This window comes from Panthera onca, chromosome B2 (assembly GCF_046562875.1).
Source record: "Panthera onca isolate mPanOnc1 chromosome B2, mPanOnc1 haplotype 2, whole genome shotgun sequence".
In the NCBI taxonomy this organism is placed as follows: domain Eukaryota; kingdom Metazoa; phylum Chordata; class Mammalia; order Carnivora; family Felidae; genus Panthera; species Panthera onca.
This window is the reverse complement of record NC_138343.1, coordinates 143,487,563-143,513,065: the sequence shown is the minus strand read 5'-3', so window position 1 is coordinate 143,513,065 and position 25,503 is coordinate 143,487,563. Positions and strand designations below refer to the sequence as shown.

The 25,503-nt window shown below is 47.9% G+C and overlaps 1 protein-coding gene across 1 annotated transcript in view; it reads right to left on the bottom strand.

Moving 5' to 3' along the window:
* The window catches only part of SLC22A3 (solute carrier family 22 member 3), a 93,374-nt gene extending 79,266 nt beyond the window's left edge, over positions 1 to 14,108 (bottom strand). The window contains exon 1 of the mRNA XM_060617042.3: positions 13,606 to 14,108. Coding sequence (XP_060473025.1) covers positions 13,606 to 14,016 — 411 coding nt within the window. The 5' untranslated portion in view covers positions 14,017 to 14,108. The remainder of the gene's footprint in view (positions 1 to 13,605) is intronic.
* Positions 14,109 to 25,503: the final 11,395 nt, after the last annotated feature.

The following is a 25,503-nucleotide window of genomic DNA, read 5'->3' as shown; positions in this document are numbered from 1 at the left end:
AGAATCCAAGCCCAGACACATGTCAAACTAAGCAACTTGCCATCTTCACACAACCAATGAGCCTATATCCTTAGCCACGTATTCAACTTTAGAGACAGGCCACACCGCACCGGTTCAGGTCTGAAATCTGATCATTTCTTCACAGCATTTTGCAACCATAAATGGCCATTATCTAATCATCTATATGGTTTGGTAACACACCTGACCTGCTTTCATTTAAAGTCGTCCACCCTGGAGGGGGCGCCGTCGTAATCCTACAGGGGTGCGGGGGTGACAGAGGAGAGGAGGCCCCCAGAGAAATCTGTCACACCATTCCCAAGTTGCTGAGACACGGCGACACGGAGAACTGCTGCGGGGCGGGATCCTGGAGTAATTTCCCGTCCACGACAGAACCCTTGAACTTCCTTTCTCTCTTTGACTTTTTAAAAAGTTGGTGCCGCATTCGTTTTAATGAGCTTCCCCCTAATTTTCGCCTCGACCCTCGATATTTAATACGTTCAATTATCCCCGTGGCTTCCATGCGCGTGTCAGCTGCCAACCACGCGCTTGAGAACAGTGCACGGGAACAGGTGTCTCCCGAGTGTCGCGGTTAGAACAGCATCCGCATCGAACGTATAGCCCGTGAGTGCCATGCCCTTCCTCCCCCCCCCCCCCCCGCATAAATGTGCCACCGTCTTCAGAACCAGAGGCCCTGGCACCTCTCCCTTCTGCTTACGTCTCCGAGGCCTCAGCTGGTGGCGTCCTTTCCCCAGGGACGGAGACACACACGCTGTCTTTCATCCTGTGCCGCGGGCCGCACGGCACTTCCAGTTGGCCGAAGCCCCTGAAATCAGAGCCACCCTGTGCGTATGTGGGACTTAAGCCACAACTGAAAAAGGCGTCTGAGACGTGAGCCGCTGTCGAGCAGGGAGGATGGACAGCGTGTAGGAGAGGAGGCCGGGAGGGGGTCCAGGCTGCCCTGGGGAAGCGCTGTCTTCCCTGGGGGGGGGGGGGCAGTCCCCTCAGCCTCCTTGGCTCACGAGGACACGGGCGGTGACCCCAGAAACCCGACAACGCTACCGCTACCGGCAAAAACTTTCAAAGCCGTCGGACTTCGCTGGGACCCAACAGTGTCACGGGCCCCGGTGCCTTAGAGTCAGGGCTGGTTTTTCTGTGTCGCTTCCTTCTTCTCTGGCCAGCGGGACCCGCCAAGGCCCTGGCTTCGTCTAACTTCACCTAACCACGGGCCTTACTTGGGTCTCTCGTGCTGGGCACCGCGGTGCCGGTGGCGTTTCACAGAACACCGCCACTTTCCAAAGCCGCCCCTGTGTGACACCGGCAGTAATGAAGTCAACTTTCGTTCCAGACCAAAGAAACTTGCATCCCATATTCTGAAATGCTAATGTAGGTCTTGTAGGTGAAACGCCTATTTCTGCGTTACGAAGTCAAGAGAAATTAAACAATTCTGACTGATGATACAAAAGAAACTCTCTCACCGTGAGCTCTGGTTTGCCATCACCTGCACCTGTGAGGAAGTGCGCGTCTAACTTCCCAGGTGTTTTGAAGCCTGTCAAAGTGGGTCTCTGAACTCTATTCTAAGGAACCAGAAAACATGGTCTCCCACACTCACCTTTGGGTTTTATTACAAATCAGCGCAGCGTAAGTTAACAAACCCCATAAAAGAAATGTTACATGCCCCTTCAACGGATGCAACCTTGTCAGGATTGCTTAAAATACTTAAATGTTTTGGCACAGACGTTCAATGTTAAGTTTCATGGTTGAACGTTAATGATCAGATCACTGAGGCCAAAGGGTGTGAGTACGGACAGGCTTGTGAAGCTCTTGTTCATTTTCCCGTGTTACTGTCTCAACTCCCGACCCCAGCCGTCGCCGTTCAAATGGAAAGCCAGAGACCCACCTGTCACTTGGTCATCTCCCCTGCTCCTGCCCCACAGCAGGAGTCACCTGCCTCCCAAGACCAGATCAGACAGCATCATAATCACCTTCGTTTCTGAAGTCTAGGCTTGCACTCCCCCCTACCTCCCCCTGGGAGTTTTCGTTGTGTGCGTGGCCCGTGGCACGTCCCTTTCAGATTCTCCACGAGGCCCTGGGGTCTAGAATCAATGTTGAAGAAGGCAGGACGGGCACCTTCTGCAGGGTGCAGGGACACCCACCGACCACATTCCCCTGTGCTCCTGTGGACGTCACTCACGGCACACAGCATGCCCACCCGAAAGAAAGGCGCCCTGGGGAGGAATCCATCCTGATTTCCAGAAACTAACACCTGTAGGCTTTAAGTTAGCTTCATTCCAAGACACTGGGATGTGACGACGCTGAGCTCAGGGTCAGGGATTAAATACACCAGGAGCCTGATAACGGATTTGGTTGTGGAAGGATAGACACGGAGGAACCTTGGAAATCCACTGGCAATTAATTGACAGAGGTCCACAGATGTGGCCCACTGCCCCCGGTGGCTCACAGAAACCTGTGACGCGGTTCTGCATCTTGGGCCAGGTTCTCCTTCTACCATGCCGTCTGCTTCTCTGATTCGTCAGAGACCACGGTCTAAGCTTTTAGAAACTATTCAGCAACAATCACTATGCTCATTCCGTGACTTTCATTTTTAATTTTCCCGAACACAGCTTTTGAGGTGAAATTACTGAATCAATCTTACACTTTGAATGATGTGCTGCCCCAGGGTCCACACTGTCGGCAGAATTTAACTTTAAAGAATTTGTTAAAATCACATTCATTATTCACCTTCTTATAGGCCCTAAACCGCATCCCTCGCTGTTTTTCTCTATTACTACTCAACAGCCAGCCCCAAAGTTGCTTTGTTTTATTGCAAGCATGGAATGGTTAGGGACATCTGGGGGGGCTCAGTCGTTTAAGCGCCCAACTTCAGCTCAGGTCATGATCTCATGGTTCGTGAGTTCGAGCCCCGCGTCAGGCTCTGTGCTGACAGTTTAGAGCCTGGAGCCTGCTTCGGATTCTGTGTCTCCCTCTCCCTCTGCCCCTCCCCTGCTCGTGCACTATCTCTGTCTCTGTCTCTGTCTCTCTCAAAAATAAATAAATATTTAAAAATTAAAAAGAAGACAAGCATGGAACAGTTAGAACCCAGCAATCCTTGAAAAGCCACGTCACTGATCTCTCACCCGGACACAATGACATTAACCATTATTTATCATTCTAAAAAGCGATACCAGGAACTTTAGAGAACTTTCCTCATAGAACAGAAATAAACTTTCTTTCTTTTCTGTGGTTCAGGAAAGGGAAAGAGGAGGAAGAGTGTTAGAAAGGTTTTATTTGGTTCTGAAAGGTAGGCAGTGTCTGCCCTCTCCACAGCTTTGGGGGGCTCAGCCCTGTGTCTCTGAACCGTTGAGAGCCAGGCCCCCGTAAGCCTCTCGCTGAGCCAGGCCCTGCGCCCGTGTGCAGCTGCTTCTGGAGCGTGGCTAGGTCGAAGACGCACATGTGCCAAAAAGTGTGCCAGGACAGCTGAACAAATAGCCTTTTCTGCCCAGCGGACGTCAGCACATAACAATTATGGCCCCGAAGAGCCAGAAGTTCTGTTCCCTGCTTCCTTTCCTGTTCCAGGTCACATCCCCTAAATTAGGATTCTGAGGATGGCAGCACCTTTGTGCAGACAGGGGACAGGGGTGTGGTCTGTCAGCCCTCGGCCTCGGGGTGGGGATGGGGGCAGTTTCTGCAGGGCCGTGGCCACCTGAGGACTCGTCAGACCTCATGGGGTGAGGAGGAGGCCCGTACGGTGCCATCAATAGGACAACAAGTACCCAGGAATAAAACCACTGACATCTGTGTAAGACCTTCACTGAAAACAAGACGCTGCGGAGAGAAACGGAATGCCTAAGAAAGTGCAACAACACAGCCGTTCAAATTACACCAAATACATCACGTTCAATATATTGGAATTGTTGAAATGTCCATTTTCCCTAAATTAAAACATAAAATTAAAGTAAAAGAGAAAGAACAAGGGGCAGCCTGTTTGGGGACAAGAGCTGACGTTAATCTACAAAGGTCAGTTTCAGGGTTGGCTTGACCAAAATTGTAACAGGGGTCAAATTTGTCACTCAACCCTTTTCTCATTGACTCACTAATTTAGCCACAAAAATTACCACAGTGAGATACCACCTCACACCTGTCAGAATGGCTAAAACGAACAACTCAGACAACAAGAGATGTTGGCGAGGGTATGGAGAAAGGGGAACCCTCTTGCACTGCTGGTGGGAATGCAGACTGGTGCAGCCGCTCTGGAAAACAGTATGGAGGTCCCTCAAAAAATGAAAAATAGAACTACCCTGTGACCCAGCAATTGCACTACTAGGTATTTATCCAAAGGATGTGAATGTGCTGATTCGAAGGGGCACGTGCACCCCAACGTTTACAGCAACACTATCAACAATAGCCAAAGTATGGAAAGAGCCCAAATGTCCATCGATGGATGAATGGATAAAGATGTGTGTGCGTGTGTGTGTGTGTGTGTGTGTACATACATACACATACATACATATACATAAAATGGAACACTACTTGGTGATCAAAGAGAATGAAATCTTGCCATTTGCAACAACGTGGATGGAACTAGAGTATATCACGCTAAGCAAATAAGTCAGGCAGAGAAAGACAAATGTCATATGATTTCACTCACATGTGGAATTTAAGAAACAAAACAGATGAACAGAAGCGAAGGGACGGAAAAATAAGATAATAACAGAGAGGGAGGCAAACCATAAGAGGCTCTTAGATACAGAGAACAAATTGAGGGTGGCTGGAGGGGAGGTGGGGGAGGATGGGCTAAATGGGGGGGTGGGCATTAAGGATGGCACTTGTGATGAGCACTGGGTATTGAATGTATGTGATGAATCACTGGATTCTACTCCTGAAACCAAGACTACACTGTAGGTTAACTAACTTGAATTTAAATAAATAAATTAAAAAAAAATTACACACCATGTAATTTCATCACATATATTTACTGAACACGTTCTCAGCCCTCAAGAAACCTGTAGTCCGACAAAGGAGGCAATGATGAGCACAGTTAGCATACAGTGAGGGTGTTGAGGCAGAGGAAGGAATCCAGATACCCCCCAGGGTAGTGGCAGGTGTGTGTGTGGGTGGGGAGTGGAGGGCAGGTGGAAATTATGGAAGGTACTTCTGGAATAGGTAACTCCCAGCTGCAGAAAAAATGGAACAGCCTTATGGAAAAAGAAGAAAGGTATTTTGAGAAAAGGAAACAGCACATTCCAGAGCCGGGAGAGGGCAGGTGGGCGGCTGGAGCACTGGGTGCTAGAGAGGCCAGGGGCCTGTAGGGCTCTAGATGCCCACAGGCAGGGACAGGGTGGCCTTGTGCAAAGACCAAGGGGAGGACTGTCTTGAGGGAACAAGCTTCCCTACCATTTAATCAGGGACGTGCAACCTACAGAAAATATGCTCAAATGGTGTGTTAGTCAGGGTAGGCTCACATTAAGAGATGCAACAAACAGCCCCTCCAATATCAGTGGTTTAATACAAGAAAGTTTATTTCTCATTAATTTCACACTCCCATGTAGACTTCCTCCCCACAGGCTTTCAGGGATGGATCTCCTTCCATCTAAGGACTCCACCATGTTTTAGGGCGTCAGCATTCTCTGCTGGAAGGTGAGGGAAGCAAGGAAGAGATGGGGATTACCCGGAGGAAGGTTATTCGGGCTCCGGGCCTGGCAGAGTCACATATCACTTCTCCCATCTTCACTGACCAGGACTCTGTCCCATGACCTACTAGCTGCAAAGGAAGCTGGGAAATACAATCTCGGGTGTGTCCAGGAGGAAAGTACAGGGTATTGTCTGCCCTAAGGGCAAATTAATGTCTGAGAGATTTTTTTCTTTATATTTAAAGCCAAGTTTATTAGTGATGTATTATGCTAGACCAGGATTCAGCAAACTACAGCTGCAGGGTCAAATCTGGCACACCACTAATTCTCTCTCTCCCTCCTCCTCCTACTGGTAGGTAATAACACCTACCCATCATCATGGTAGGTGTTATTACGCCCATTCTAGAGCTGAGGACACCAAGGCTGAAGCAGATTCTGTGACTTCTCCTCAAAGTTGAAATACAGAGGAGCTGGCATTTAGGCCCAGATCTATCAAATCCCAAAGATACATCAGAAACTGTAAATATCAATGCCATATCTGTTGGATATCCCATTCGGTTGTGCCCCTGCCTCTCCCCAGAGCTCTATGCAGGTTTGCCAAAATTCACAGGGAGTGTGGTCCAGTTGTGGGCACCCCAGCCCAGTCAGTTATGGGATTTTGCTGTCAGTTGCCCATCCCTGGAGAGCCCCAAGCTTCTGCAGATCAACAGCGGCTTTTCACCAGATACAATCTGGGACTCGTGCCTCCAGGGAAAGGGATGATGCTTTTGTCCCAAGGTCTCAGAGTGTCTGGAAGAATGGCACTTGCTTCAACCACACATAAGGCCGTTCCTCTCATGATATTCTCGGCATGCTCCTCATAAAGGAACACCCAGCATGTCTCCATGGACCACCTCCATGGGAAAAATGAAGATTCCCAAACCCCACCTCAGTCCTTTGATTCCAAATCTCTGAATAGAAAGGCAGTGTTCTGGAAGGTAGGTCTGAAACAATATCTAGACCATACACGTAGGTATGGAAATGGAAAATATGAGATAATGTTAAGATTCACGAAGGGCAGCAAAAGAAGGTCCAACTTATGTCTAATTAGAATCCCAAAAGGAAAAAACAGAGCATGGAAAAGGTAACACTGAAGAGATAATGGCTGAGAGTTACCCAGGATTTATTAAAAAGAACCAAAATTCACAGTTAAAGGAAATACAACAATTGGTTCATTTAATGAATATTTACTGAGTGCCTATTATATGCCAGATGACTTTAAGAGGCAATGTACACCAATCTGGGTAAACAAAAGAAGTACCCACTTAGATACAACCTGGGAGAAAAAGGATGGTTAGATGGTCAGCAGATTGCTCCAAAGCAAAATGAAAGCTTTAAGACAGAAGTAACATCTTCAAAGCACTGAGGAAAAATTGGCAACACAGAACTATTTTCCCACCAAAACCATCTTTCAAGAATAATGGTGAACAATGGCTGGCTTGGTCGGTGGAGCGTGTGACTCTTGATCTCAGGGATGTGGGTTTGAGCCCCCTGTGGGGTGCAGAGATTACTTAAAAATAAAATCTTCTCAGGGCACCCGGGTGGCTCAGTTGGTTGAGCGTCTGACTCTTGATTTCAGCTCAGGTCATGGATCCCAGGGTCATGGGATTGGGCTCTGTGCTGAAGGCAGATTCTCTCTCTCTCTCTCCCCTCCCCTGCTTGTGTGCTTGCTCTCTCTCTCTCTCTCTCTCTGTCTCTCTCAAAAATAAAAATAAATAAATAAAAAGATTCCTAACTTGTTGAGGAGAAGTTTGCAGTATTAAATTTAGGCTCTGTGAAGTAAACATAGTAAAGTGTCAAGGGTAACCACTGAAAGAATTGAAATAAAAAATCTAAATTCCAAACAAACGAAGGAACAAACTAGAGTAAGAAAAACAAATTGAAAAATCATCTTTTAATTTTTTTTTTTTTTTTTTTTCAACGTTTATTTATTTTTGGGACAGAGAGAGACAGAGCATGAACGGGGGAGGGACAGAGAGAGAGGGAGACACAGAATCGGAAACAGGCTCCAGGCTCTGAGCCATCAGCCCAGAGCCTGACGCGGGGCTCGAACTCACGGACCGTGAGATCGTGACCTGGCTGAAGTCGGACGCTTAACCGACTGCGCCACCCAGGCGCCCCTGAAAAATCATCTTTTAAAGGAAGGAAAAAAAGCATAGAAAGAACAAGACAAAGAAAATAGTGTAGCGTAACAAGCTCAAATATACCAATTAACACAATGAACATAAAGAGACTAAGCATAGCAGTTAAAAACTAAATAAAGTTATATGCATTTCATAAAAGATACATATAAATATCAGAACATGGGAAGCTTGAAAGTCAGAGATAACATAAAATACAGCAGGCGAATATTAACTGAAAGAAAACTGCAGTAGCTACATTAGTTTCAAACAAAAGAGACCTTAAAACAATATACAACATGGATTTTAGGTAGGGTCCCTACACCTATAAAAGGTTCAATTCAGTATGTAGGTTAAAAGCAAATTCTAAATTTGTAGACACAGACATCTAATAAAACTGCCCCATGTATGTGACTTTTTAAGTCTGCTGGAAAAATAGGGAGGAACTGACAAACCCACAAACATAATGGCAAATTTCAACACCTGTTAGTTAATTTTGACAGACCAAGCAAATGGAAGTTTAACAGCATAAGTGACAAGCTTCAAATATGGGGCATCTATAAACCCTGCACCCAACAGCTAAAGACTGTACATCGTTGTTTTTTTTTAATATTTATTTTTGAGAGAGAGAGAGAGACAGAGCACAAGGGAGGGGGGCAGGGGCCGAGAGAGAGGGAGACACAGAATCTGAAGCAGGCTCCAGGAGCCATGCTGTCAGCGCAGACATGGGACTCGAACCCACAAACCGCAAGATCATGACCTGAGCTGAAGTCTGATGCTCAACCTACTGAGCCACCCACGTGTCCCAAGACTGTACATTCCTGTGGAGCACGCAGGGAACATTTACGAAAATCGACCTCTTAAAGGCCAAAAAGCAAGTTTCGACAAAGTCTAAAGAGGCCATGTCACACAGACCTTGTTCTCCGGCCACTCCAAAGTTAAACAATTCAACAACAATTAAAAGTCAATAATTAAAAGATAAAAGCATCAGCACACAGTTGAAAGTTTAAAACAAGCCTCTAAATAAATCATGGGCCAAAGAGAAAACAACAATGGAAATTACAAATACTGAGAATGAAATATTAAAATTAGCTTTTCAAAACTTGTCGGATACAGTCAAAAAAGTACATAGAAGGAAATCCATAGCTTTAAATATTTATACTAGAAAAGAAGAAAGGCTGAAAATAACTGAGCTATGGATCAAACGTAAATCGGAAGAAGCATACCAAAAGTAAATCCAAGAAACAAGAACAAATAATAAAGAGGAGAAATTAACGAGATGAAAATGAACAGCCACATATTTGGGTCTTCAAAGTAGTAATAAAACAGATGTCCTCCTGGTGAGGTTGATATAGCCAAAAAAAAAAAAAAAAAAAAAAGGAGGTCCAAATAATATTAGAAATAAAAACAGTACAAAAGCAAGATCTTTCTCAAGTACCCAGAGCAAATCAGAGACTGAGCCCAGACTAAAACGTGGGCCTGGATAGATTTTCTCCAGTTTCCACAGCCGCGCAATTCCATGCTTGACAACAGAGAGGCCAGGATGCTGGCGGCACTGATGTCTGTGGGTTGACCTTATGTCGTGGGACAGACATTCAAGAGGCAAAGCAGAGACATGTGAAGCCCCACAGATCAAAGCAGCCATCACTCTCTCCGGCTACTTCCCTCAAATGGACTTTACTTTTATTGTGGGAAAAAAAAGATCTGGAAAGGAAAAATAAGCATGATTCGGACTATTTTTAAAAGGTGCTCTGAAGCCCAGTTCCTAATGAGACACTAGAGGGAACTTCCTTTTCTTTCTTTCTTTCTTTCTTTCTTTCTTTCTTTCCTTCCTTCCTTCCTTCCTTCCTTCCTTCCTTCCCTTTCTTTCTTTCTTTCTTTCTTTCTTTCTTTCTTTCTTTCTTTCTTTCTTTTTCCCATTTATGGTATACAAGCAAGCATTTAAAAGTCCTAACATCCATTTCAAAGACTCACTCCCTAGGCAATGAATTGAAATACTGGGGTGGGGGGAGGGGGTTCGGACTTCTCTGCATTATATCATGCTTAATTCTGGCCAGTGTCTGACAAGCAGACAAGGCCAAGGTTCAGACTTAGAAACTGCGCTGAGAAAGCTACATGCAGGTGGAAAATCTACTGCCTCGCCTTGAGCAAGAGAAGTAACTGAGGGAGCTGGATTTAAACGGCCCTGCACTTGGCCTTGGCTTCTGACTTCACTCCCCGGAGCCATTCTGCTTCGAAAGATGGAAAGACAGTGGGTGAGGTGCCAATGCCCATTCTGCAATGTCCACATCAAGAGGAGACAGCCATTCTCATCCGCCGGTCTGGCTGTATGGCTGACCCCGTTCCTGCCACCAGGCAATGAAATACAATGGCATGTTGGCCCGAGGAATGAAGTCAACACGAAGAGGCCCCCGGGATTTCCTGCAGCTTCTAAAGTGTGAGTGGTTGGCGGGGATGAGGAGAAAGGGGAAGCCTTTCCAAGAACCAAGTCCAACTTGCCTGGACTTCCCCGAAGACTTCAAACGCCGTATGGAGGACAAGAGGACGATTTACACTCACGACCCTTAGATCTGAACCCAACTGGGCTACTTAAAAGGTCTGGGACTCTGGCAGGTCCTTCCACCTCAGGTGCCTCTTCTACAAAGCCGGGACAGCGATGTCTCCTCACAGGGGTGCAAAGATGAAATAGAATAGCCAGATAGAGACATCCTGGAGTCTGGTCTGCCCTTCTACCTTCTAAACTCTTGCAGTTCACCCTCTTTCCACGATTAATACATTAGACTCTGAGCCTATAAAAACACATTGGATACACCGTGTTAACCAAATACAGAAGGATAGTTCCTTGAATGCTGACAGAATATGAAAGCACAAAAACTAAACGGATCCTATTCAAAACCCAAGGCAGCAAAATATCAGCCAGGCAGAACTCTGAAAGCGAATGAGTCACTCTGAATGGCGGAACTTCCTAAATGGATGGGGGGGAGGTGGGGGTTCCTCTTAAGAATCAATACATTAAAAGCAAACAAGCCAGAAGAAGCAAACAGTTTGGGACTTAAAAAGAAAACAAAACAAAACTCTCCAACATGCTTCAAAGACTTGTCGGTGGCCTTAAGGAGTGCCTGTGGACTATCATTCAACTTTTCCTCGAAGATTTTTATCATTGTTCTAAGCGCACGGAGCAGCAATCCAGCGATACCGCTGATGGACGGCATCTGTAGGACGTCATCCAACCTCTAATTTTACAGATGAGAAAGCCAAGCCCAGGGAGGTTAAGTGATCCACTCGAGCCACACAGCTCACTGCAGACAGTGCCACACTGGGTCTCCTGCCCTTCCACCTGCCACGCGCTACCTTTGGGGAGCCACTGACCTTCATAAAACTCCCTGTCCCTCCTTGAAATAAGCCCAGATCGCTTGAAACAACTCCAGAACCCCAAAATGTTTCTAAAGCATTGGGGCACCAACTCACAGATTTTTACGTCTCCTTTCTCCGGTGTCTAGGGGTCACGTCTGCTCACAGAAACCCCGCTTGAGTGCGTGTGCCTTTAGCTTTAGAGGCTCATCTTATTCTTCATTTGAGGCTTATACGTCTTCACAGATCAGGTGTCCTCTCTCCAAATGGTATCTTCCGATTTGCCTGGGAAGTAGGCACTGAGCAGCCAGGTGAAGGGCTATACACGGAGCCACCTAACCGGTGCAGCTCTAAGCAAGTACTAGTGACAATGCCCCGTCCTACCGAAGTCCACCCCCTGCCATTTCAACTATGAGATCCTTAACCACAAGGCCACCATAGTTTATACAGCAGTCATCAGCATCGCCCACAGGTTAGGTGGAAATTAAAGTACCCCAAACACACGCACACACACTGCCTGGCTGGGCTGCTGTGAGTTCTACAGCACATAGTACGGGACCACACACGCTTGGCACTCTACAGAACATGCGTGAACTGGGGGCACCTGGGTGGCTCAGTCGGATAAGCGCGGGACTCTTGATTTCGGCTCACGGTTCGGGAGTTCAAGCCCCACATATGGCTCCCAGTGCAGAGCCTGCTTGGGAGTCTCTCTCTCTCTCTCTCTCTCTCTCTCTCTCCCTCTTTCTCTGCCCCTCCCCCACTCACTTGCTCACTCTCTTTCTCTCAAAATAGAGAAATAGATTTTTGGGGCCCCCGGGTGGCTCAGTTGGTTAAGCGTCCGACTTCAGCTCAGGTCAATCTCACGGTTCGTGAGTTCCAGCCCTGCATCGGGCTCTGGGCTGACAGCTCAGAACCTGGAGCCTGCTTCAGAGCCTGTGTCTCCCTCTCTCTCTGCCCCTCCCCTGCTCACACGCTGTCTCTTTGTCTCAATAATAAATAAATGTTAAAATTAAAAAAAAAAAGAAAGAAACTGTAAAAAAAGAATATGCATGAACTCAAATGAACTCAAAGATCAATCACCCCAACACCAGTGACACCAGACCAAAGAACACCATCAACAGTGACACAAGACACACTGCTAAAGCTGAATCTAGTGTTTTCTCCATTATTCATGCAGGTGCTTTAAAATGTTTATGGCAATAAAGACAAAAGGTTTTCTTTCCTAATTTGCCTGAGCACATTCAATCGTTTCTTTCAGACATTAAATTGACCTAGGATTGCAGACGAAGTTCAATGAAACTGCTCGTTCCTGCCACCCAGCCCCCACAGAGGCAGCCCCCCCCCTCCCCCCGCAGATAAAGACGGCCAAACTGCCTTCCCAGCCTGGGGTAGGAACGGCCGTGCAGCCAGAGCTGAGGGGCCACGGAACCCCCAATGCACTGCATGCCCAAACACACCTAGGGAAATGGGGGGACTGCCCCCACCTGCCCCAAGCAGCCACTCCCAGGAAGGTGGGAGGGGGTCTGCTTTGTAAGGCTTGAAGCCTCTTCTGCTGCCCTCCTGTAATTTATTAGCAGGGGGGGGAAAAGAAAGAAAGAAAGAATTAAAACTCTTTTTTTTTTTTTTTTTAACGTTTATTCATTTTTGAGAGACAGAGCACGAGTGGGGTAAACGGCAGAGAGGGAGGGAGACACAGTCCGAAGCAGGCTCCGGGCTCCAGGCTCCAAGCTGCAGCACAGACCCTGATGCCGGACTGGAACCCGCGGACTGGGAGATCACGACTCGAGCTGAAGTCAGACCCTTAACCAACCGAGCCCTTCCCCAGGCGCCCCCAAACTCTCAATTCAAAACCTCAGCTCTCCCAACTTCGCTCCGATGTTGCTCTTTGCCCCCAAAGCGGTTTTACCAAAATCGCGACCCGGGAGAGCCTTGACCTTCGTGCCCTCGCGCTTCACATAATCGTTCGGGCAACCAGGCACCGTCTCGCCCTTCCCTGACCCCCCCCCCCCCGCCCCGAAGCCCACAAAGCACTCGGGCCCTGCCCCCAGCGAGCCGTCCGCCCCGCGGGGCTGCGCTTCTCCGCCGCGAGCCGATCCAACATCGCCCCCCGCGGCGCAAACCCCTCGGGGGGCGACGACGCGCCGCGCGCTGGCCGCTCGGATTCCCCAGGAGGGGCGTGCGGAGCGTCTCCCAACTCAGCATCCGTCCCGGCTTGCGTTCCCTCCCGAAACCCAGGCATCCCCCCACCCCACCCCCCCGTCCACTCCCCCCGCAGAGGGACACACACGAGAGGCATTTCCCCGGGCACTCGGGACGCAGCGCTTCCGAGCGCGGGATGAACCCGGTCGGTCCCCCCCCCCCCCCCCCGAGGCAACCAACAGGTGCCGGCGTCCCCGCGGCCCTTCCCCGCGGCGTCCCGTCCCGCCGGGGGTTTCTCCCCCGCCCCGAGCGAGCCCCGACGCCCGTACCTCGCTGACGATGGTGGAGTGGGCCTGGACGTACCGCCAGCCGCCCCGGCAGGGCACGAGCGGCGCCGAGCGGTTGGGGAAGGCGGCGAGCGGGTCGGCGCAGCTGAGCGCGCCCGCCGCCGCGCTGCCGTTGGCCGCCTCCAGGAGGTAGCGCCGGCAGCCGGCGTCGCCGCCGCGCTCGGGGGGCGCCGTGCGGTTCCACTCCTCCTCCGGGCTCCAGCCGCAGCGCTCGGCCAGCGCGGCGGCGCTCGGCCCGCGGCACCAGTAGCGCTCGGGCCGGCTGCCCAGGAAGACCACGCCGACGAAGAGGAAGGCGAAGGTGACGCCCGTCAGGCACAGCAGCAGGAACACGCGCCGCTGGAAGCGCCCGAACTCGCCGGCCCGCTGCAGCGCCTCGTCGAACGAGGGCATGGTGCGCGACCCCGCGGGCGCGTCCTGCCGCCCGCCGCCCGGCCTCCGAGTGAGCGCGCGCCCCGCCGCCGGCCGCCGCCTCACCCCGCCCCGCGCTCCCCGCCTCACGCCCCCGGGCGCCGCGCCCGCCGCCCCCGCCTCCCGCCCGCCCGGGCCGCGCTCCCCGGGGACGCGCCGGGGACCCGGCCCGGGACCGCGAGTGGCGGCCGCGGCCGCCTCCGGCCTGGCGCGGGGCTCCGCTCGGTCCCCGCCGGCAGCCTGCTCTGCGGTCGGCCCCGGGGTCGCGCTCCAGAAGGAAGTTGCAGGGTCACCCTCCGGTCTCGGTCGCGGCCCCTCGGAGGCCCCCGAGGGCGGCGTCGGAGGTGGGGGGGAGGGGGTGGCGGAGCGGGGACGGACGCCGCGGGCTCCGGGTCCCGCGCCTGTGTCCCGGGAGACGCCCTCGGGCCCTCCAAGCCCTCGGCGCTCAGGGGCCGCCCCGCGCGACCCGCCGCCGAGCCGGCTCCAGGCGGGATTCGAGTTCGGCGACGTCTCGGAGATGGTCCAACTTTTTCAAAAAGGCAGCTGGGCGGTCTACGGAGTCCAAGCGCCTCGTTCGCGTTCCGCAAGTTCAAAGTGGGAGAGGACCTCGGGCCGCATTTGGGGCTCCTTAAGCCCGGGCCTTTGCGACCTACTCTCTTGGCCCGAAAGCGCCCGGAGAGGGTGTTGGTTGCTTTGAGCGTTGTTTTTACCTTCTTGACTCGCGCCCGGAGGTCCGCAGGGCTGTGTCCGCACTGGCCCCTGGCGTCCTGGGCCCTGGGCTGCCGTGTCCCGTGCCTCCTGGGTCTTCCCGCGCGGGGTCGCGGGACCCCCGACCCCTGCAGGCGGCAGCCTGGGGCGGTGCTGACCACACCGCCCCGGTCCACACTGCCCACGGCGCTCACCCAGCCCTGGCCTAGCCTATCTGGCCATGTGTTTTCTCAGAATTTCTCTAGCTCTTCTCCCCAGACCCCACCCCATCCTCAGAAAAGCTTTGTATCCTCGTGTCGCTTTTCTGGAAGCTCCCAGAAGCGGGTAGAGCACAGACACGTTTTGTCCTTCCGGATCAAGGACTCGGGAAGCCAGGTTGCCTCTATGCAGCCCGCTTCATCCCCTCACCAGCTCTTGACCTTCGGCGACTCATTGGCCGGCCCAGTATTCTCATCTGTCAAGCGAGGCTAACACCCTCCTGGGGTCTCTGTCAAGACTAAACAAATATATAAAGTGCCAGAAAAGCACCTGATGCACAGAGCATACCCTTTCATGTGTTGGCAGCTATTACTGTTATTTGGGCCGAGTTAATGCTATGGAGGGTGCAGGGATGTCCTTAGGGTGACAGATACTGTGTAGGATAGAGCACCTGGTAGTGTGCAGGCCACACAGCAGGGGCTCGCCGATGCGCGGTTTTTATTGTCCTCACCTTCCTTGACCTCGGCTACTAAATAAAGCAGATCTACCACCGAGTTAGCAATGATTTCTATGTCCACGTGTCTCCTGCTCCAGGCTGTAGCCCATATTAAAAAAACAAAAACAAACAAACAAAAAGCCCTTTTTTAACATTTATTTATTTTTGAGAGAGAGAGACAGACAGACAGAGTGTGAGCAGGGGAGGGGAAGAGAGAGAGGGAGACACAGAATCCAAAGCAGGCTCCAGGCTCTGAGCTGTCAGCACAGCGCCCAACACGGGGCTGGAACTCAGGAACCGGGAGATCATGACCTGAGCCGAAGTCGGATGCTTAACTGACCGAGCCACCCAGGCATCCCCCTAGCCCATATTTTTAACCGGCTCCCTGGACTCCAGACTCAATCTGTCACCCGCTACCCCCACCCCAGCTCTTCCTCCTGACCTCCCTTTTGGTGTAACCAAGGCCCAACCCCAGAATGAATCTCTGGATCATCTCAACACCTCTCACTTTTGCGGGCCTTTCTTCAAAAGTCACCTCAGCTCACTCCGCCCCCACCGGTCAGCCTTCCCCTCACCACCCAACACACACGCATACACACACACGGGCGATCCATCCTTCCTTCCGGCTCCCTTCCCTGCTTTATCCACCTACGATGCATATCCGTATTCCTTTGTTTACCATGTGTCTTCATCTGTTCATTTATCTTACTTGTGATCCTCTGCTAGACTGCAAGTTCCATGAAAGCAGAAATTTCTGTTTTGTTCACTCTATGTTGCCACCACCCACAACTGTGCCTGCTTCATAGTAGGTGCTGGTAACTGGGTGCTTCTTGACACAGCCCCCTATACACACACAGGTATTGTCTCCTTTCCTCTCCACCGCCATCTTTGTTCTGCCCGCAGTGCCCCCGGGGTTCCTCACCTGCGGCCCCGGCCCTGTCCTGCGGTCCAGCCCACGCTGCCCACCAACTGCCCACAGTGGAGCTCCAGGCCCGCCTTGCCTTCCAAATTAAATCCTCATGTCTCACCCTCCCTTTCAAGATCCTAACCCATGTTCCTCACCAAGTTGTCCCCTTATGTGGCAGCCAAACACAGCTACTTGCTAATACTCCAATCCTTCTTGAACTTTCCTACACCCATCCCGGTATACGCGAAGTTCCCTCTTCCTGGTGGGTCACTCTCCTGCCCCTCCTGCCCACTGCCCAGGAAGGCCTGGCCTAAAAGTTGGCACCAGGTTCATGAAGCCTTTCCCACCATAGCAACTGCCTTCCTTCCCAAGTAATGCCCTCTTGGTTTGTGCTCCTAACACATCCAAGAAACTTCTCATGGAATTTCACTACCTTTTTCTTTGTATTGTACTTGGTATTTTAATTTTAATGTTTTTAATGAAGTATACAGTCAAGTAGACCTAGTATATTGCTAAGATCACAGAACCCCTACTGGGTTCAAATCCCCTTCTATTTTTTGCAGTGAGTAACCTTGGGCAAGTTATTTAGTTGTCTTCCATAAAACCGAGTAATAATGAACCTTCTCGTTTTTTGTTTGTTTTTTTTTTTAATGTTTATTTTTGAGACAGAGAGAGACAGAGCATGAACGGGGGAGGGTCAGAGAGAGGGAGACACAGAATCCGAAACAGACTCCAGGCTCTGAGCTGTCAGCACAGAGCCCGACGCGGGGCTCGAACTCACGGACCGCGAGGTCATGACCTGAGCCAAAGTCGGCCGCCCAACCGATTGAGCCACCCAGGCGCCCTGAACCTTCTCGTTTTTAATGCAAATCATTTAGAATAATAATTGAAACATGATAAGTGCTGTATGTGAGTCAGCTATTTAAAAAAGCAATGAGTGAGGTGCCTGGGTGTCACAGTCAATTAAGCATCTGACTCTTGATTTTGGCTCAGGTCATGATCTCACAGTTCATGGGATCAAGCCCCACATCAGGCTCTGTGCTGACAGTGCAGAGCAAGCTTGGGCTTCTCTCTCTCCCTCTCTCTCTGCCTCTAACCCCGCTCACATACTCTCTCTCTCTCTCTCTCTCTCTCTCAAAATAAATAAATAAACTCAAAAAAAAGTTTTTTTTCAAAAAAGAGCAATGAAAAAAAATACCACCCACCCCGAGAATTAGCAAATGTCATGTTGTTATGTTTGTTTTAGGTATATCATTATAAAGAACTAACATTCATAGACAGAGTTGAAGTCTCCTTCATAAGCCTTCAGATCCTGTTTCCTGTCACCTCACTCCCTCCCCAAGGCAGCCACCAGGCCATTTCTTCAGAAGGTGGGCCAGGGGAGAAGGCCCACCCAGACCCAAGAAGAGGGCTCAGGACCCTTGGGCAGAGAATCTTGGGTTCCTGGCTCCCAGAGCAGGGGGGAACTGGAGAGACAAAGTGGTGATAGGCCTCCGGTGGGTACTACCCCTTGGCCCTGGGGCTCTGAGCAGACAGAGGAAGGCCAGAGCTCCTCCCCCGAGGGCACAGACCTGTCTTGCCCAGGTGTAGCTATTGTGAAATTGTTAATTTTCATCTCGTCCAGTTTTCATCCTTTTAATACACAAGTATCACGTACAAACAATATCTAGTACGTGGGGTGCTTTGATATTTACATAAGTGGTACCACACTCCACATATTTTTCTGTCACTTCTCTTTTTCACCACACATTATATTTTTGAGACCCATTAGCCTTGATAAACATGGATCTAGCTCATTTATTCCAGCTGCTACGGATCATTCTTTTGAATGACCATACTATGATTTATCCATTCCCCTACTGAGAGACATTTAGCTCATTCTTAATTTTCCACAATTACAAGTAACGTTGCAGTGAATGTGCTATGCACGCTCCCTTGTGCACTTTGTACAAGAATTGATGGAAAGTAAGTACCTAGAAATAGATTAGCAGGGCTGCAGAGTGTACGGATTTGGAGTTTGCCAGACATTGCCAGGTAGCTCTTAGGGGGGTGGTCCCACCTTGTATCCTGCAAATGATGTATGAAGTTATCCATGTCCATGCTATGGCTCAGCTTTGTTAAACTCAAGCCCACTAGTGGATACTCTGGGTATAAAATGCAGTCTTACTGTTCTGATTTGTATGTGGTCAAATGGAACACATTCTTCATGCTTATTCATTACTCGGGTTTTATCTTCCAAGAGAGGCCTCTTTTCATATCCTCTATCTGCGTTCTCTTTGTTACTTGTGTTTTCTTATTGAATTTTTAGGAAGTTATTTGTATATTTGTGTATTCTGCTCCTTTATCAGTGGTATGGGTTCTGTCCTCTCAGTCTGTTAACTTTGTTTATAGTGTCTTGCTGACTATAAAAAGTTTAAGTTCAGCTGTAGTAAAATTTATCAATCTTCTTGAGAGCTTCTGCTTTTTGTCTTTTGCAAAAAAAGAAAAAAGAAAAGAAAAGAAATCCTTCACGAATGTGTTTCTGGGTTCATTCTGTTTTACTGCACTAGCTCCATACCAATATTTCCTTGTTAATTACAGTAGCTCTGTACAAAGTCTTAATATCTGGGAGATATTAAATCCCACCTCCACTCCCTAACCTTATTCCTCTTCAGAATTATCTTGGTGATTTGGGGGCTTTTTTCTTCCATATAAAATTTATATTTATTAAGGTCCATAAAAATTCAGTTGGGACTGTGATGTAAAATCCTGTACACATTTTATTTCTCCCATTACTTTGTAGGTCTTCGAGAGAAAAGCCATATCAATTCATGTTTCTATCCCAACACACTGATGTCTATTTTATATCTGCACATGTGGCTGTTTAAATTTAATTTAATTAAAATTTAGTAAAATAAAAAATCCTGTTCCTCATGAGCCACGTTTCAAGTTGCACACTAGTCAATGTGGTTAATGGCTAAGATATTGACTAAGCAGATACAGAACATTTCCATTCTCCACATGAAGTTCTCTTGGGCAGTGCTGATGCAGATACCATGATCATTAACTGAATAGAAATAACAAGAATCAATTGGCCCACAACCTTCGGCCTTTGTAAAACATACTGACTTTATTCTTTCTGAAAAGGTAATTTTTCAGATTTATTCATCTAAAATTTTATAGCTGGTATTTTTTATTGCATTTAGGAATTGACATACCAAGTATTAGGGTATATTCACCACATACTGAGTTACCAAAAGATGTCTTAATGACATTTATGCTGTGTGTAAGGCACCAAAAGACACTAGTTTGCTTGGGAATAAATAATAAATCTTGAAACAAAATGTCTCAAAAAGGTCCACTGGAAAAAAAAAATTGGGCAAGTGGACTGGTGCATGTATTCAAGCCTAAGGAAAAAATTAGGAATTATATTTCCTTTTTTGTTTTTTAATGAATGGGTAAGAATATTTGAAGCATTCTCATTCTTACCATATCTGACACGGAGTAACTATTTTTTACTTTAGCATATGAATGTAGTAAATGCTACAGGGCACTTCCATTATTACATGGCTTAACACTGGACCCTAACATTGATTTAGATTGGCCAGTATTCATCATTATCTTTTTCTGACCCATTCTCTTGCTAGTTGATTACGATTTGGACTTTCCTATAAGAAACTTCCTGGTTTGAGGGGGAAACATTATAGATACCATTATCCTTTTGAAATCAATGCTCACTCTACTTGAAATATCAAGGAACTAAGACTTAAAGTAATCTTTGGAGAAGGTGTAGCCAAGCAGAAAACATGATGAAATATTCCAGAGTTGGTTTTTGACAAGGTAGGAAAACTTAGTGACGCTTTTAAGAGCCTTGTGGAGTTCTATTTACTCTGCTAACGTTTACGGTAGCAAGCCCTTCACCACTTCCCTTTCAATATTTGTGGGGTTTGTGCTCTTCTAACAAGTGCAAGGTGAAGTGTGTTGCAACTCTTGCCTTTTCATGGCAAATGGTTTAGACCAGTGGATTCCTTCTTATGTCCCACCCTGTGATTTGGCAGAAGCTCTCTGGAGGATAACTTTATCGAGGATAACTTTGAGGTTGAGTCCAAAGCAGGCCACGATTGATTAGTAATGTCAGATAGAGGAGAAGGGGGGGGGGGGGGGTAGGATGAGTGTAAAAGAGTTATCATGCTTCTATTGGTCCACGCAGCCCAATCAGTGCCAAATTGCTATGATTCGTCCTCTGGCTCTCCAACACTCAGAGCATCTATGACTTTGGGGATTTATAAAGGTCTTGGTGAAAGGCCACTGTGCTATTAATTGCTGAAATATTGCCCAGAGGTTTCTGCTATCGGATCCCAATTGTAGATGAAATTGTCTTTTAGTGAGGTGCCTTCAATAGTTTGGAAGTAGTTACCCTGGGCAGAGCATTCAACAGAGATGCACTCTTTCTGAATCTCAGTGCCAGCGTACCGAAGTCCCATTAATGCAATCTTCGAAAGGGAGCAGGCAGTCTTGGGAAAGAGGCAGGCATCAATTAAAACTTGAGTCACCTCTCAACTAATTGCACGTAAAGACTGAAGAATAACACATTTACTGAAAATTATGTTATAGGGGCACCTGGGTGGCTCAGCCTGTTAAGTGTCGACTCTCGATTTTGGCTCAGGTCATGATCTCGCAGTCGTGAGATCGAGTCTTGTGATGGGCTTACAGTGAGCATGGAGCCTGCTTGGCATTCTCTGTCTCTCTCTGCCCCTCCCCGGCTTGCATGCTCTCTCATGCTTCCTCTCTCTCTAAAAAAGAAAAGAAAATTATGTTACAGACACATAGTCACTGAAATCGAATGATGCTCACTACCTGTTAGACTGCGTTCGATATCAATGATTCCCAACCAATCTGTGGTAAAAGAGATGTGTTTGTTTGCCTGTTTTCTATCAATTGCGGACCAATTCCTGGTTTCACTGGGCATGAAAAAAGCCTGAGGTTCACAACACATACAACAGCAAGGTGAATTCAACAGCATCGGAACCGGTCTACATCCTATTCAAGGAGACCCGTCTACAAGGCACACACTTCATGGTGATGTCAGGTTGTATAAAAGTTTCTAAAGGCTTACTCCCAATTTCTGCACTTACCCGATTGCAAACAGGGGGAAGCAATTCACAGATCAGTTGTAATAGTGCATCCTATGCGAAATCTAATTTTTTGTATAATAACATATATATATTTCCATGCAAATTCTTTTTTTTTTTTTTTTTTTTTTTTTTTTTTTAAATTTTTTTTTTTTTTCAACGTTTATTTATTTTTGGGACAGAGAGAGACAGAGCATGAACGGGGGAGGGACAGAGAGAGAGGGAGACACAGAATCGGAAACAGGCTCCAGGCTCTGAGCCATCAGCCCAGAGCCTGACGCGGGGCTCGAACTCACGGACCGTGAGATCGTGACCTGGCTGAAGTCGGACGCTTAACCGACTGCGCCACCCAGGCGCCCCAACAAATTCTTTATTGTAACCAGGACACAAGCAGATGTATGAACATTATAGATACCATTATCCTTTTGAAATCAATGCTCACTCTATACTTGAGATATCAAGGAACTTAGACTTAAAGTCATCTTTGGAGAAGGTGTAGCCAAGTGGAAAACATGATGAAATATTCCAGAGTTGATTTCTGACTATGTATGAATACAGGCTTTCAAATGCAGGTGGTACAAGGTTGGCAGATGGAATATTCGATTTTGCGAGATTTTTTAAAGCTGTGTCTTAACATAAGAATGTGAAAGAATCTGAAAAATTCCAAAGGAAACCTTTTAAAAATGTGGCCTGCAAAAAAAATAGAATGAAATGAAAAATTAAAAAATTAAAATGTGAGCTGAAGTAATCGAATCAGGAGTATAAGAATGTCCTTTATGAGGGGCGCCTGGGTGGCTCAGTCGGTTGAGCATCCGGCTTCGGCTCAGGTCATGATCTCACAGTTTGTGGGTTCGAGCCCCACATCAGGCTCTGTGCTGACGACTCAGAGCCTGAAGCCTGCTTCGAATTCTGTGTCTCCCTCTCTCTCTGCTCCTCCCCCACTCACGCTCTGTCTCTCTCTTTCAAAAATAAATAAAAACATTAAAAAAAATTAAAAAACCAAAGAATGTCCATTATGCAATTTTGATGTAAATAGCAGTGACACATGGCTGCTGGGACAGCCAAAACAAATATTTCTGTCTTATTTTTTTTCTATAGTTTATCGAATCATTCGTGGTCTGGATGATTTTATCATTTATCTCGAGTGCAGCCATTGGAAGGCTTATGTTTGAGGCACCACTGTAAATATTAGGAGAAAGGGTCAGGCAGCGGAGAAGATGTTTACGACAGGAAATGAGAACGAGCAGCAAGATGGGGAGAGAATAATAAATCTTTGCTTCATTTTCATAGTAAGATGTCTTAGACTCCGGAACCCAGAGTCTAAATCCTAATCCCAAACATACAGTGAGATAAAAAGTACGTGGGACGTGTTTACTTGTCCTAAAAACAGATTAGAGCTCTCTGTGTTGCTCGTTTCTGCCTCTCTGCCAGTTCAGGGATGCTGAGACCATGAGTCTGTCTTGTGCATCATGGGGGGAAGCCACGTTACCTTCCTCAGCTCAGCTCGATGCTTCGGGAAGTGGCCGGGGCGACAAATCCATCTGAGCCCCATAACAGTTTCTCCTCCTAAAGTGTCCTCAGAGAACAGAGGCTCCCCACTGAAGGTAACTGCGCTAAAAGACAAGCCGACTGCTCCTTTCAGTCATATTCCCTAAATGAAAACCTCCTCCCAGCCTGTCTCGCATATTCCCTTCACCCCTGACACTCGGGCTGTCCGGTAACCTTCATGGACCCTGCCTGGGATGCCTGTGTGCTTTACTCCCTCCCTCCCTTCGGTCCTCAGAACCACACTCCCCGGGAATACGGTCCTTTTGCACAGTAGAAGAAACACAGGCTCGGAAAGGCTAACATCATCCGTCCAAATGTCACACGAGTTTCAGTGGCTTCTGGGGAGTGCAGACCATTTGTGCCTTCTCGGCCATCTGCGGGTGGGTCTCCGCAGGGCCACCGATGCTGCCTTTGCATTCTCTTTTGTACTTTTCCCATGGCCTTCATGAAAATACAAGACATTTTTTGCTTTTGCTTTAGGCCTGGGATCATTTTTGGGTTTGTTTGTTTTAAATAAAAGCATCCTACGCTTTCTATAATGATCTCTGTACAATACTTCTGTCAAAAGCTATTGTAGGATGTCTTTTTTAACGAAAAGACATTTTAGAAGTCATGTAGTCTGATTTCCTTATTTCGCAATCAAGTAATTAAGGGCCAAAGAGATCAAGTAACTCAGCTAAAAGGACTTCACTTAGTTCGTGGCACAGTGGGAGCAGGAGGCCGGCCCACACTATTATCAAGTGTCGGTCGACTCATTATCTTGTAAAGGTGTCATTTCATAACTTACTCCTTTGACTACAAATATAGCATATTCCAGAAACTTTAAAAATCTTTGCCTTTTGATGTCAGAATTAAAGTAATTTGTATGAATAGAAAGCCTACTCAATCTTCATTCAAATAAGAGTTAAAAATTTTTATAGTAAAGAATGGGAGATTTTGTTGCAAAAGTAAAGATTTTTAGCATCTGTAACACTGGAGAAATAAAATGATCTAATAATTCTAAAGCATTATATTTGTGTGGGGGGAAAAAAGATAACTGGGCAAGTCTGAGTAAGCTCCCTAACTGGGTAAAATGTATCGTGATTGTATCAGGCTCCTGGTTTTGACAATACCCCAGGGTTATGTAAGATATGATCATGGGACAAAGTGGGAGAAGGGTGCACAGAAACTCTCTGTACTATTTTTACAACTTCTTGTGAGTCCTAAACTATTTCAAAATAAAAAGTTATTTTTAGAAAAGTATTGATATATCGCTATGACAACCAGTCCTGAACATTTTGTGGCCAAAATGACTGTGCCATTGAGTTCTTCCTTTCAAGGACAGGACGGTCCCTGAACTCCAAACCCAGCCCCACCTCCCTGGCCCCATCCTCTCTCTCCCAGGTGCCTGGTGACTCTTGGAACCAGCCTCAGCCCTCAAGGGGTTAACTAGAGTTTTCCAGGCTGTCCCGAGGGTGAAGCACTCCTTCCTACCATTGTGTCCTTGGGGAAATGCCCCGGTGTTCCAGGAACCAATTTACAAGTGTTCTCTTGGGGCCCCGCCCATCTGTAAATTGAGGATTGTTTTGTGTGTGTGCTGTCTTGAGCGTGACCTTGAGTTTAGCACAGAGTACAAGGGAAACTGAATACACGGAGCTATAGATTTCTTCTGCTTGGAAATAAGCATTCATCTTTGGATGGACAAAGAAAGAAGTTTTACCATTAGGTGATCAGTGATCAGTTATGTTTTTCCAAAGCCAAAGTCTTATAAGAAGGCTACAACCAAAAAAAAAAAAAAATGGTATGTGTGTTTCTTCTACTCTTTTACCGTTTCAGCCATTGATGTTTGCGATCCTGTGGTCTTGCTTACTTACACACGTGGTGCATAGGGTTTTGTGTGCACATCCGGTAACACACCTGAAGCACACAAGAACAGCGTGTATTTGACAAGCTGGCTCTCCTGGGTATCTTCAGCCTGTGCTCACCAGTGCAGCACTTCAGGATGGCTGTGTGAATCCCTGAAGCTTTAACAGCCCCTATTTCTGCAGAAGGTCGCGTACCCAAGCATTCCTGGGAATCCCTGGGGCTTGTCTTTATGTGGATCCCACAGGCCTTATTGGCAGTTTTGGAACTTTCCCGTTCTGGTACCTCCCAGGAATCTCTAAGCCCACAATAGTGTGGGTGGGGCTTCTCCTGTGCACGGAGAAAGTGCATCTGACACACGTGTTTGGTTCTCAAGGCAGAGCACAGGGAGAAAAGAGTGTGTGGTCAAAAATCTGGCTTGAAAGTCTTCTCAGTACCCCAGAACAAGATCAGATCATGTTTCTCTGGTCAGGGACCAGGTGGGGTGACTGGCATGCACTGGGGGTCACCTTGCTTGAAACTACAGAAGGAGAATGATGACGTGTGCCCCTGGGAGGCTGGCCAATGCCATGGAAGAACAGGTCCACCGCACTCGTTCAGATTCCCTAGGGGCCCCTGAGTGGGGGTTGGGGGGACTGGACGGGACCTCTTCGAGCCTC